We start from the raw sequence: 15,574 nt of genomic DNA on the forward strand, positions 1-15,574 counted from the left end.
TGATGATCACTTCGTCCACTCTCTCACAGAAAGAAACAGAAGGTCAAATGAGTGAAAGAATCGTGAGGGCCCTACGGCACTTACCAAAGGACAGATGTCTGAATCAGAGCCAGAGGATGGCACGTTTTACACCTAGCGCAACAAAACACCTGTGTTATTCTCTGAAAGGCAACTTGATTTTTCCCAGTAAGCAACAAAGCTTTTTCCCCCGTTACCTGGGGCTTTATTTTGGAAAGCCATGGACCGAGTTACATGGCTAAAATCTCCAGTTTTCAAAGGAGTAGCCTTGTACCAAGAAAGCTGTTCGAGACAAAAAAGTGTCCAACAAACTCAGGTGTTCCTCGGTGGAATACATGTTTTACTTTTCCTCAATAAAAAGAACCTTTAAAACTAAGTTGGTTAAGAGTGTAAGCTAAAGTAACGGGGAGAAGGCCATTATGCCACATCGGAATAGAGAAAACTTGACGGTTGGAGATCTCTAAATTTGTAGCCAGAGGGGTGTAGTTAATAACAGCTTCTACTTTTCACCCCAAAATCGTAATTCTGTGCAGAATGCCGTGGTAGATAAGTTAAGTTAAAAAACAACTTTAGTAGCCATTAAGAAAAAACTTAAGTAGCTATTAAGATACCTCATGATTGGCTGAGTTATTTACTGCCCCTAGTCTTTGATACATTGTGACATCCTCTTTATGGCTTTACTTCCTTGACGACATGGAACTCCGTTGCTTAGAAGGGTCATTTAAAATCGCCGTTGAGGGCGCTAGTCTTCTCCACTGGCATGGCGCTCTGAAAAAGCCATTACGAAGACAAAGCTGCCGAATTTTATGTAAAATATGAAAGTGAAAGTGGCAATACTATTTTTTCTGAAAATGTCTCGCAAACTTACCGAAGTATATCTCCTCTTTGTCCATAAACACAGCCGAATGGCACTGTTTGCAGTTTCTTATCAGTAAATTTAACGACTCGGAACTCTTTTGTATCATTGATACCATTTACAAGCTATGTAGGCCTAGAGAAGCTACCTCTGATATCTTTACTAAAACGGTCTTATAAGTAAATAAAACAGCATTTTAAAAATCCCTTTGTACAAGTTTATGCATGGTAACGTTATCTTTCCACAGATAAGAATCTCTTGGAATATTCGACATACGTCCTTCAAGGCCATAAAAGTTGGGGATATTTGGATTATTTGTGAAGAAGTGAACCTTGGCACTGGAATTGAGAAAATCAAACATAAAGCTGGACGGATATGTATCTTACAACGTGGAAATAAGAAATCTCAAGATTTGAATAGAGTAAAGGAGCCGTCATTATTTACGGCCTTGGGGAGGGGGCGGAGGAATTTGACCTGAAACTCTGATGAATTTGAGAAAATTTGACTGACCCCCCACCACTTAGAAAAGTTAATACCAATACCACCGTGATACATGTATTTGTAAAATTTACAATAATACAGCAATAATAAAGAGCTTAAATCCTGATGCACCCTGCTAGATTATCATCGCTCATCTCATTATGGTTGAAAAAGGTGAAACCAACAAAAAGAAATTCAAAGTGACAACAAAATACAGATATAAAAGCTTATGCTATAACCAGTATATAACCATGTAGTATTGTTTAGCTTGCATGCGTATCATGACGGTTTTCACGAGGATATCTGACTGGGCAGAATTTGAAAGTACGGGGGAGGGGGAGGGCAGAACACATGGGAGGTTTAGGGGAAAATGTCAAAGGGGGCTGTCTCCGAGTAGTATCTTGCGTGGAAAATTTTGAGAAATTGATGTGTGCAATGGTGCAGTCTGGTGCAATCTGAGAGGCGTTTTTAATTTTTTTTTATTGAGTAAAACTGTTAGAACACCCCAGGGGAAAGCACGAGAGGGGTCGCCCTCTCGTATTTGAGAAATTGATGTGTGTAAAGGTGCAATCTGAGAGGGGTTTCAATTGTTTGATAATGACATTGAACACTGATAATTTTATTACATTTTTGCATGATCAGTGTTTGAGTCACAATATTCAACAACCAAGCAATGACAATACATTTTGTAAAAAACAGTTCTCAATTTTCCAGAGACTGAAGACCAAAGAATACGCAGAAATGGAAAATCTATAACCTGTTTCTATCATTTGTCAAGCTGTCAGCTTCTAATGACAAGCCCGAATACGGTGTGGTTATTGAACTGAAGTCAACAAAAATATATGTTTCTGTGATAATGAAGGATTGATTCACAACAGTTCAGTTTTTCCCTAGATCCTCTGAATTAACTTGAGACGTTGATGTATGTAATGGAATGATGTAGTCTGTGTAATCTGAGATGTACTTTTGATTAGTATTTTACAAGTAAAACTGTTAGAATACCTCAAGGGGAGAGCACCAGAGGAGTGTCCTCCTCTCGCATCGAAAATTTTGAGAAATTGATGTGTGAAATGGTGCAACCTGAGAGGTGTTTTACCCCCTTCTTCCTCCCCCCATTTTGACCAACCCTTTATAAGTTTTCAATTTTTTGAGTGACCCCCAGGCCCTAAATAATGACGGCTCCTTATTGGAATGAATTGCACAAATCACTCTATAAGTTGTGTACAAATGCAGTGAATGAAACTTGTTAGTCTTGCCATGGAGGCCTTATGGTCCAGGTTCACTTCTAGAGATGTAAGGATTGTGTATGTAAAATTATAGGACACAATTGTGTAAAAGACCAAAACAAAATTTGATTTCCATCGGGTTGGTTGAAATGCCTTGTCTTCCCAAACTAGTCAATGCATCGTGTAGGTGTGCAACGTCTAATATTATTGACGACTGAATCAAGAATTTATCTGTCCTCAGAAGTATTGCATATTTGATGTAATGAATTGCACCGGCAAGGCTAATACGACGTATTCAAATACATTTTCAATAAATGAGTATATTGTTCTGGTTTTTGACAACAAAAGTAATGAAAATGTTATCAAAAGTTAGCGCTATTATTCCTTTAATATGGTAAAAAAATCATCATTGGCTGTCACTACGATGGTTCTCATTAATAATTTGTCTTACGACTTGTTCACCATGTAACTCGATATCCATTGTGCCTGTGTATTAATCTATTATGCATGGAACAATGTTCTGGCAGGCAGTCTAACCCTAATCATGTTAGTTTGTAATTTGCTTCTTCAAACACAAATCCCCATGAGTACAATCGAATATACACCGTCATGGGAAGATGTGATGAACAACACAAATACCATGTGTACAGTCGTGGGAAGACTTGATGAACATCCCTTCATTTAAACACATTCTTTCATTTGCAAGACTGAGCATGATGTCTGGCCTTATTGCTGGATGAGCATCACAATTTAAATATTTATGCAAGGTCATAGGTCAGATGGCAACTTATCAAGAAGGAAATTACTCAGACTTAATGATGTGTTTGTGCTTGTACATGCACTATTAATCACGTCAGAAAAAACAGCTACTTCCTGACTTTCATGCTCATTATATTAATTTATTATGCTACCGAGGAAAACAACAGAAATGCATGAGAGAAAATTTGGATGATGAAATGGCTAAACTTGCATAATCTCAATATGGAAATTATTTATCCCTGCATATTTCACTTGAAGATACAATGTATCAACAATGTATATATACTGTACATTGATACATTGTAATGTATCAAACAGTGCAGAGAGCAACATTTAGCATTTGTTGCTTCATATATTTTATCATTAAAGTTATGTATGCCTGCAGGTTAACATTCTCAGCTAGGCAATGCTGACATTCTGTCAAAACATTAAGGAAAGAGCAGATTAAAAAAAATACAAAAACAGGAAGAATGATAAACAGCATCAGCGACATTTTATTGAGGCTAACCTAGCTTGAAATCTGTCACATATGGTATTATTAATTATTAATGTGATATTTATGATTGCAAAAACTCTGTTGTCAGGGTGATGAACCATCTCGGAGTGTTGTGAAATCAAGCGCAGCACTTGAGTGCCAATTTGTTTCTCCTAATCAAAAAGATACAAACATTGACTGACTGTACAATGTAGCCAATGAAGAAAGGGAGTCACAAACTCATGAAATAGGGTTGACCACAGTCAAGAATAAGAAAATAAATAATGTCAAAACATGAATTATGAAAGTCTATGAAGAAAAATAAATGACAAAACTGGTACATGTCTTTTGGATGGGTTATTTTCTCGGGGGCATCATATTTGCCAAATTGTTCTGGATTTGTAATTTTTATAAGATGATCTCAAATATATGCAAACAAGTTGGAAAGCAAAGTCGGTTGTATATTTTATTGCAACAAGCTGAAGGACAGCCCAACCTTATAAATGCAGTTCAATCCGTTAACTCTTGTCTCTTCCAATGAACATCAATTAACAGGACTGATAAGCAATAGAACAGGCACATTTTCATACTGTCATAGACCTTAACTTACACTGTCACAGCTAAGAGATGTTATATGATATCTACTGCAAACAGAAGTAAACATTCTATCAATATCCTTGGACATCTGAGATCATTATACTGCTAGTTGGCTGTCATACATGTGCTTTCTATGGCGATATAAAAGAATCGTCTGTAAGTTTTAATACAGAGAGTGATCAGTCACTGCAGAGATAGCACACAACAAATCAAATCAATGGATAAATTGTTTTGATTATAAATAGCTAGATGGCTTAACTTGGGATACACACCCCAGGACTTGTAGAAACTTGTAAACGTTATAATTATAATTTTCTATTCCATCAATTTTGATGAAAAGATAATGAACTGCAGAATTAGAAGTTGTTTGCTCACTTTACTTTGCTCAGGAAATGATGAATATCTCCCCTGAAACATGAGATGAAGACACTGAAGAGAATGTTTGGCTACTCTTAAACCAAGGGAAAAACGTTGAACTTGATATGTTCTACATCAAATGCAGATGCCATCCTCTGCTAAAATATTGATTTTTGCAAAAAAGAAGTGTGGACAGTTGCCTTTCTGCATAGTTTGCAAAACATTTTCCACAAGATACTGTAGATTTGCCAAACTAAATGGTGATATTTGCAGAATACTCCCCTGAAAAGCTAAAAACGAGTCAAAATGTCCGTCAATGAAAGATGATTGATGAAAACAGAGCTAGTCCTTATCTGTCTCTTCTCTTTCTTCTATGACTAATGCAATGTCTGTTGTCAGACCAATGTCTTCCATGGTCTTTTCCAGGTCATTGGTCATGCACTTCCTTGGATATGTTGTACAGATACAGTAGATCTTAGGGTGGAAACCAAGTGTGATCATGTAATTTACCAAAATCTGTAAGCACACAGGAAAACATCACTATAACAGCTTCATCTTGTCCAGGCTTTTTAAGGCAGTATGCGCCTCAAAAGTGAAAGACTTACACCTTTGCTCAAACTTTCCTCAAAGAATCTTTCAACTGTTCTCTTTCAAAATCAAGAATAAGAATCAGGGGTCACCGTGCAAAGTTTGTACAAGAGAAACAAATTAATCAAGATTTACGGATATTTGAAATTCAAATGGCCACCATCCCTGTGTTAACTCTATGGGGAAAATTTTTTTATTGTCAAAAAACTAAGAGTGAAATCATTTCTTTCTCCGAAGCGCTTCAAAATGAGCCTCCATAAGTGGTAGATAAGAAAACAACTGGAAAGTTTGAGAGTTCGAATATCTGTCCCCAAGGCACATTCTACCTTAGAATCTCAGATTGTCGCAGAAGTTCAAGAAACGAAATTAATTCGTTTAGATCAAAACCCCCTCCCCCTCCCCCTAAACGAAACTTCAAAAGTGCGAAATGTTCATGTCTGCCTGAGAGTGCAATGTTGCATTTGCTATAGCTACTAAAGACGCATTCCCAATGTCACATTACAATTAAAGTAATTGATCAGATTTGAGTACTAACAGGGCATTTTACAGCATAAAAGTTTCATTTATTTTACTTTCCTTTTTGCATCTGTTCTTTGTCTCTGCGAACACGCAATTTGTACTTGGTAGGGGTGGTAAATAAGCGAGAAACTTTGGCAAGGGGGCCCAGGCATGTTCAATCATATTAAATGACTATGACCAGGTGCATAACAAGTGAGACATCTGGTGGTTGGAGACGCTTATAAATAGCACATTTAAAAAAAATGATACTTTTGTCTTTGTTTAATTTGATGAATGAAAGGTTTAGGATACAATGTTACTATCGGTAAATTGTGTTTTGGGCACAAACGAGATGGAAACGGTTACAAATTTGTTGGCGCGAGTGTGCAGTTTTCTTTAATTTAAAATAAACACACGAAAACTTGTGATCACAAAATAAAAGTGCGAAAGTGAAGTTCACTAATTGAATGGAGGTCAAACCCCCTCCCCCCTAAACGAATGAATTCGCTTTTTGAACTTCTGCGACAATCTGAGACGGTCCCTTAACTAATTTATTGTGTGAAAATGATTTCAAGTTATATGCTAAAAGGAGATGCACACATACTGCTATCATTATGGTTGTATACAATTACAGTGCTGGTTAAGTTTGATCACAAATATTCACATGTGATCGGCTGCATTACATTGATGGACACATTCTTAGAAGTATGAGAAAAGAAAATTGTATTATTGGTACTTTAATCCTTTCACCACAATGGTATGGCCCAAACCCATTGTTATCAATGATGAATGTTGATCTGTTAACAGGGAATTGGGGTGAACAGGTTAAACAGCACTGTAAATTTCCATTGTCACTTCGGTCATACAAGTGTAGCATCAGAAAAAAATCTCAAGATTTCCACACATGTTGGCGGTGGTGCATACACAGAATGTACAAAGAAAATTCAAAAAGCATCTGTTGAGCTGATAGGTCAGATGAATGACTAAGTGATTATCAAAGTGAAAAAATTAGTTGTCCTGAAACATGAAAAACAAAATTATTCCATTACTTACTTGAATTTTATGTGTGTACAAGAATCTCCTCTTATGAACTCTACCAAGTGGTGACTTTAAAGCTATGGTTATACTCTGAAATTGAAGAAAAGTCAACTTAGCCATATAATATTCTCCTCCTTTTTAAATGGTTTTCTTGTGATTTAGGGTTTACTATTTTGACTGTGAATGCTCAAAATCGAATCGGTGGTAAACATGTATTGTGAAAGTTTGTGAGTCTGTGTCGGTCTCTGAAGCACATTCTACCTTAAATATATGGTAAATGGAAAATAACACTGAAAAAAAGACCATCTGACTAGCAAATCCCTACCTGGGGAGATCCTTCAGCAGGTTCTTCTGGAAGAATTATTCTCTGTAGAGTAGATGTGAACAAACAAACAAACTTTCTCATCATTGGAGTAAGAATCAACAGAACAATCAAAACACATTATTAATTTAACTTTCCGTGATACATCATTTAAAAGCATTGTTGATGACTGAGTTACAGGTTTTGTTGTAAATCACCACATTACAAAATGCATGAAAAGTAGATTCTGTAAGCCACAAACATCAAAGATTTGCATGAAAACAATGAACTCCACACCAACAGAAAGCAACAAATTGATATGGCAAGACAATAACATCATCAGCTGTACCTTTTTTTCTCTCTTTTCTTTTATTTCAACTGGTGGTTGAGCTACAGAGGTGACAGATTCTGGAAGAACTCTAGCTGCAGCCGCGTCCTTACTTGACCCTGTTGACCTCCTTGTGACCTTGACATCTTTTTCATCTGTGTTTGTCTGCATGGCAGTGAATGAAATGTCAAAACATGTGATTGTCATGACAACACTGATGAGAGTCTAGCACAACTGTACAGCTTTGTTGTGATGTTTGGTTGGCATTCTAGACATGAAGGTTAGACTGTTAGGTGAAGTCATCCAGTCTGAAATAAAACCTAACATGTGTTGGCTTGGTATGTGTCGGCTTACAGAAGGCATTAGCTCTCCTTGTATATCCGCTGGTTTTCCAGGAGTCATTTCAGCATCAGTACTTGTGGAAATTCCATTACTTAACAGGTAGCACTGCACAAACATCACAACACTGGCAGCATCTCTACAGAGTTGCATTTGGCTGCATTTCAGTTGATACATACCTTTCTTGTGAAAATACCGTTGTCATTTGTGAGAAGACTTAAAAGCACTGACAATATTGTGCATTCATTCAAGATTACTTTCAGTTACACATTAAACAAGCAAAAACCAGTCACACTTGAAGATTTAGTTTTCATCTGTCTTCATCAGTGCACATCATAATAACACAGGAATTTTGTGGCACATAAAACAAAAAGAAGAGTAACGTCCCTTTGAACTGAGCAAACATTATATTCAAGTACTGTTTTGTTAGTCAATCCTATAGGACTGTATGAGAACTTCTTGTCCATTACACACAGCCATATACATGTATGATGCAATGAGATTACATGATAATGATCAGTTCACATTCAAATACAACTTTGTACTGACTCACCCCTAATTTATGTCCTTCACCTTTCCATGCTGGTCCAAGGAATTTGTAAAATTGCTCTTCCCTTTCCTTTTCTTTAGCCAGCCTCCTTGGTTGAGTAATCCTTTCGTCATATTCTGCTGCCTTGAGAGCGGAAACCAAATGTCAACGTAAGACCATATATTCTCATTTGAGAGCTTTGCACCAATTACAAAATTGTTGGCAATGCTTAGGGAATGCTGGGCATATTGTCAATAATGGAAACATTTTATTTTTCCTAGGGAGTTTTACTGTATCCTCTTGAAACCACTGGACCCCCTAGACTTATGCTGATTTGTAAAAAAAAATTGGTGTGAGTACAGTCCTCTCTTCAGTCTTGCCAAGCTGTGCCATATTTCAAGCAGTATAGAGTGTGAATATGAAATCAATGGTGGCAAGCCTGCTTGTGCTTGGAAAGCAATCTCTAAGTACCTGCAGTTAATGCATTGTTGTAGTTCATAACAATATGACAGAGAATTTTATCGATGGCCATCAAACTGTTGATGATGGCAAGATACCTATATTTCACACTTACTTTTTACAAAACACACAAAAAGCATCACACTGCATCAATGAAAAGTATGGCCCTATTTTATGCGATCTTTTACAATTACAAATCACACTATTAATTATTATCTTTGAACCTTATCGATATAGCTTGTGTTTTATTATTATGGTAATATGGTTGAACGTTACAGCGCAAAGAAAATGACACATACAAAATCTAGAAAAATCTTACCTTTTTAAAATGATTCTCTTGTAATTTTTTCCTAGATTCCTCTCTGTGTTTGTCCAATTCACCCTTGTCATATTCCTCTGTTGACAAGAAAGAATAAGTGAATGAAGAAATAGCAGTGAATTTATAAAGATAGAATGCGCCTCGGGGTCAGGTACTCAGACTTTAAAGCTTTTTCAGTTCTAAGTGATCTATCACTTGTGAGGGGTCATTTTGAAGCTCTTAGTGTGAGAAAACTTTTCATCGTCTATGTTTTGCACAAATTTTATTTCCTTCACAGAGTTGAAACAGGGATGGTGGCCATTTCGAACTTTAAATATTGGCAGATTTTTGTAATTTGTTTCTCTAGTATCAAACCTTGCATGGTGATATCCCGGTTTTCATTCTTAATTTCGAAAGAGAATGGTTGAGATGTTCCTTGAGGAAAGTTTGTGCAAAAGTTTAAGTATTTTGCTATCAAGGCGCATACTACCTTGAGACTTTTTTAAATGAAACATTTTCAATTTAGTTTCAATTTTCAGTGGAGAATTCAGAAACTAGGGCTGACAACTGCTAAATTTACTTTTGCTGATTTTTGAAAAACTTTTTTAAGCAAAGCATGAAATCAATGTTAACAAATTACTCTCTACACTTTATCCAAGTGCTTGGTCAATAATCTTGTCCTCAAGATATTGCTGTTTCCTGACATAAGGACATGCATTTGTTGGAAATATATATTTTGTCTTTTTTTCTATAATTTATGCTATATGCATATTTGTGATAACTTTGCATTGAAGTAAATTCGGGTATATCATGAAAAGTAGATTAAAACATTGCTAGCTGCCGCTGGTGTAGTTTTTGTGGCAAACGTGAGGCACACCATTTTTTTCCTGAAGATTTTACAATATTTGTTTGTTGCATTGACAGAGCAGATGTAATTCATTTTAGTATGAAAGTAAAACTGGGAGCAAATTTTGTTTTAAACGGTTTTAAATGGAAATTTGTCATGTGTTAAGTGTGTCTTGGATTATATTCCAATGGTGACCATTCCAAGAGCACTTCATCTCTTCAGCATGCTTGTATTGTATCACTCTAGATGTTTGTAATGTGATTGAAATAAAGACAGTGGATGCAGAATGCTGATACTAAGGTAAATCTCAGTTGGCTGGTGTCTGTAATGCTCTAGAGCAAATTGCAATGCATGCACCACTAGGAAAACATGAGTGACTGATATACCTTTCTGAACCATCTCATTTAATATGAATATTCATTAATATGGTGTGCAGTGTGAAAAACTTTGAAAAATACCTGGATTGAAAATTGAGCTGGTATAAATTCCTATCATGCACTTTACGAAGTCATTTGCTGTTTGTACAAAAGTGAATGATTTACCTTATGTCCATGTTGACCATGTGTGACCTTCACCAGGGACATGTCATTCAGTCTCGGGACAGGACTAGGTGGGTATACAACAGCAAACTGTTGCATGAGACTGTGATCTGCAGCAGTATATAGGACTAAACCCGGTATTGTATGTCTCTATTTAGTGTAAGCAGCCCTTGATATTTTTCCTTGGAACTGCAAAAATCATAATTCACACATATATACTCACTGAACTCTTTCTTCTCTTTCTCTTTTCTTGAACTTTTGAAGAAGCTTCCGAGGTAGCTGCTGAATATGTGGACTGCAAAAGTTGTCACTCCAAGACACAGCAGTGCAAAAACTAAGATATGCAGCAAGCCGGTGCCGTCTGAAAGTAAAGCACGATACCTTTGAATGACAGATTTTGTCTCAGATGTGATAGCAAGGAAAGAGATGATGGGTTCCATTGTTATTCTCATGTAAAACGTTACGAGTTATATTGTTTCAGTTACACAAAAGGAAAAGACCCTTAAAGGTATACTGTCACCTGTTCCAATTTTGCCAGTATACCATGGAAAGTAAAAATCTAACCAATCATAGATTTTAAGCGGATGGCCGATTTTTAAAAACAGCACCCTCACATGGGCATTTTGAATATGGTATGGATATTTATTATAGTGACATTTGCACTCGCAGCTCTCCGCTGCAACTGAGACAAAATACAAAATGCAAAACTGTAAAAATACAATACGTGCAACCAGCCCACACGGGCTTACAGGTCACTTCAAAGCAGTAAAGTACAATAAATTAGCACTGGTGATACAAAAAAGTTTTCCTGACAGTATAAGCTGCTTCAACAAAGCGTGCTAACGGTCTACAACAATTTGTAAATAAAAATTTTAACTTTTCAGGGTCTGATAAGTCACTGAAGTTTGCTAATTTTTCTATAATTTTGTCATATAATATTCTACGATGATGGTCATATGCCTTACAGTAAAACAGAAAATGCGTTTCCGTTTCTGGGGTACGCAAATCACAAAATTCACAAATTCTATCTTCTACGTCTAGGTCTTGAAATCTACCCGTTTCAATACGCAAGGGGAGCGTACCTGATCTCAACTGAGCAATGAGAGACCTCTGGCTCCGACACAGATTTACCTTTAGGTACTCTTCAGGACATAGGTCTCTTTAAAAGTTACGTACGTACGTAGCTTGGGTTTGCTCTGTACAGAGCTAGCCCATTCCCATTTAGTGTGACTATATAATAGGTCCTTTACCATTGACAGATTACATGATATTCGACAGAATCAAATATGTCAGCCCTCCCTAATTCATTGAAAACATCATAAACCTCTGAGGACCAGTTATTATTATTAATGTTAAGATCCCAAATGAACACTTTCTTCGTGAGCCTGTTATCAGGCATCACAAGTAACCTGTTCCACATTCTTATCATATTCAACTTCCGTCTCTCCCGTGAAGAGGCCCATCCCGTATCTCCAGTAATGGCGTGAATGGGAGCAAAGCGATTAACCCCAAGGTAGAAACGAATCGCTCTACTTTGGACTGAATCGCAGCACCTGAATTTCTTAAATCCCCATACTCCACTACAATAATCCATAATGGGAACAACTCCTACATTAAATAAATGCGAGTATGTACCAAACCCCATGTCTTTAAGGAGGGAAAATTTAGACATTATGGCACCCAGGGCTCTTCCAGCAGAGTCAGCAAGTGTAGACGCAGTAAAGTCAAAATTCAAATGCTCATGAAAAATAACCCCAAGGTACTTATATTTATCTGTATATGTAAGAACTTTGTTTCCGAGGCAAAAGTGAAAAGTACTACGTTGAATATGAGTTGGTCTAAAATGAACGACCTGTGATTTAGAATCATGAGCTACCATACGCCATTTTAAACACCAATTATGAACAACTGACAACATTGATTGTAAATTATCTTCATTTTCGGCTAAAATGACAATATCGTCTGCGTATAGAAGAATAGACACCTTGAAATCATTAACTGGGATCCCTAAACGTAAGTCATTGATACTCACTGCTAAATCATTGATGTATACAGAAAATAACGTAGGTGATAAAACATCACCTTGTCGTACGCCATTTAGTATTTGAATACCTATGAACGCCCATTTGACTATAGGCACATTTAGATTACAGGTGACTGTATACCTTTAAAAAGGTTATGGAGTGTAATTTCCTAGAACACTGATTTGTGCTGCCAACCATCCACTATCCTTCTCACTGAGAACAAATTTGTTTTATTGTACAACTTGGATACCTTGTTGACCTTTTGAAGTATACCTAATCAATAATTATCTGTGCACCACCTAACTTATGTATTCTAGTATTAGAATACATAAGTTAGGTGGTCACAGATAATTATTGATCTCTAAAAATGTAATGGCCGGCACTGAATGACTTGACTGCCATTTAACCATTTTTTTCTGCATTTTGGAGAAATATTCTGTTCAATTCTAGATACATATATGTTTTTGATTGATGATGCTATTATTTGCAAGTTCAAACAATACTTAGTATAATCGATAGGCTAATTGCATGCATACAGGAAAATCAAACCGGTGCCTTTCAGATAGAATACAGCCCTGTTTATGTGAAGTTAGGCATCTGAGAATATAAATCGTGCTGTTGTCGTGTCCCAGGGGTCCCTTGGAGTCGTGGGGCAAGTTAAATATTGTGATGTTTTATAGATCGGTAGCCCTGCGTACCGTGCTGTGTGTTCCCGGCGTTATACGGCCTCCCACAGTACGGTACGCAGGGCTAACAGTTCGGCTACGCTTCCACAGACCCTCACACACGCCAGAACAATTAATAGATAGATAATCCCACGGCGCGCGGGCCCGGGCGCAACTCAGGGCGTATAATCTTAGTAACTTAGCGCCGCACCGTGCACCATACACGCAAACCCAGGACGCAAACACACGCCCGTGAGCTATGAAAACGCCAAATTACTACCAAATTAATCATGCTAAACGTGACGACAGCGGAAAAAAAGCTCCATCCACAAATGTCGAAATCCAAGTTTCACGTAAAGGCAAATTTAACCATTGACATGATAGTAATACCTTGTCACTGTCAGTGTCAACTGCATGAAACTGGAATATAACGATGAAAAAAAGGGACCGTAGGGGTTGTCATTCATTAAGTTAATGAAGTCATACCTGACTGGAAAAAGACAAGAGAACCGATCACCGCTGAGAATGCGATGAAGATCGCCCAGTCTGCTCTGACTTCAGCCATTGTCGCAGAAAACCAACAGCAGCGCAAGTGACCTTTGAACTTCGACCCACATCACGTAAACACTGACGTGGCTCCACGAAAACACTGCAGCCGCAGCCGAGGGCGGCACAGGCATTCGGAATGTCCAATGTTGTACTGTGTACTGCACCACAGTCACTTGCTAGCTTCAATTCCGCTCTGCGGCTACTCGTTTGTTACACGTAAAACAAACACGTGTAAATATACACACGTCTAAGGGGAACGTCGGCGCAAAGCGCATTGCAGCAAAGTGACTATAACACAGGGAACCCTGGCTGAATAACAGTAAAACAAGTAAAATTAAATAAAACAAATAAAAAAATAAAAACATAGAAAAACACGGTCAAAAAAGAAAACAAGCGACTTAAAGCCGATATAGATCCCCTGAGTTATGTAGAGAATAACTATTTGTGACACGTGTTGATGAAAAAGGCGGAAATCTTAAAGTTTTATAGTTCATTTCAGGATGGCCTGGCAAAAACTGTAAAAAATAGCTGCAAAAATACACAATTTAAGATTTCATCATAACTTGAACATATCTAAATGAGATCATCCCTGAGAACATGTCTACTTTTTAAAGATTTTTTTAAACAAAGATAACAAAAATTGCCTTAGGCCTAGAGAAATACAATTTTGCATAAACTTAAGTTTATTTCACCATTATTTGAACAAAACTAACAGATCACCCCAAGTGACCTGTATATCAAATTCCAAAGCAATCGGACAAGTGGGTTTCAGAGAAGGTTCTTTAACCAAAAAACTACGAAAAATGCCCCCAAAATACAAATATTCAAATTTTACCTAACTGAGGTCACCCTAAATGAACTGCATAAGCTTATCAAATTTCAAAGCAATCGGACATGGGATTTCAGAGAGGATTCTTTAAACAAAAACTACGAAAAATGCCCCCCAAAATACAAATATTCAAATTTACCACGATTTGAACAGACCTAACTGAGGTCACCCTAAATGAACTGCATATCAAATTTCAAAGCAATCGGACTTGCGGTTTCAGAGGAGAAGGCAATTGTTGACGGACAACGGATGGACAATGGATGAAAATCAACCGATTCGATAAGCGCCGCGTCGCTGACAGTGGAGCTAAAAAAGACAGAAAAACCCAAATAATTAACAAAACAAACAAGTAAATAAGCAAACAAACAACTGACGGATCAATTGTGAGACTTCCATGAAACAGACTAGATTCACCTTGCTACGGCATGGTCCTCCTCTATTGAGTTATATAGTTGGATAAGGTATTCTTATAGCTCTCTAAGAAATGAATCGTTTCACTCTTTGCGTGCCATTGTCAATATTCGTCATCGTTATAAGATATAACCCACACATTTTTTTCAGGTCCAAATATTTCTTTTTAAAATGTTTCTCAAAATTTTGATCAAAAGCTGTAGCCTACGCAAAAAGCTGTCCTTTTGGTCAACAATTATCAAAAGTGTTTTGGTAAAATTCTCTGGTAGAACACAGTCGTAAAATATAGGCAGAGATGGAAACGTTTCCATCGTTGCTCTCGTCGTATTAGTGGTTGCCTCTTTGGGAGGGTGTGAGGAGGACTACATTTATAAATGGTTTCTACACGGTTTAATTCCGTAACACTAATTACTCCTCAGCTTCATCGTGAGATTCTTCAATCCTCTCCCAGAAGTTCTTGACGTTCCCAGACACACCACAAAATCAACAAAACAAACAAATAAACAAACTTCTAAAGACACCCACACTTGTGTATGTACAATATGTGTTTTGAAAATCTACGCA

At 37.2% G+C, this 15,574-nt stretch overlaps 1 protein-coding gene across 1 annotated transcript; it reads right to left on the reverse strand.

Annotated features, from left to right (window-relative positions):
• Window positions 1–3,813: 3,813 nt before the first annotated feature.
• LOC139122627 (UBX domain-containing protein 8-like) lies at window positions 3,814–13,830 on the reverse strand. The gene is made up of 8 exons (XM_070688204.1): window positions 13,708–13,830; window positions 10,756–10,893; window positions 9,168–9,244; window positions 8,414–8,533; window positions 7,543–7,686; window positions 7,218–7,259; window positions 6,908–6,982; window positions 3,814–5,284 (listed from the first exon to the last, which is right to left on the reverse strand). Exons 1-8 carry the CDS (start codon window positions 13,784–13,786, stop codon window positions 5,111–5,113), a joined length of 849 nt encoding a protein of 282 aa, XP_070544305.1. The 5' UTR covers window positions 13,787–13,830; the 3' UTR covers window positions 3,814–5,110.
• Between the last annotated feature and the right edge of the window lie 1,744 nt (window positions 13,831–15,574).

Source organism: Ptychodera flava, chromosome 22 (assembly GCF_041260155.1).
Source record: "Ptychodera flava strain L36383 chromosome 22, AS_Pfla_20210202, whole genome shotgun sequence".
NCBI lineage: Eukaryota > Metazoa > Hemichordata > Enteropneusta > Ptychoderidae > Ptychodera > Ptychodera flava.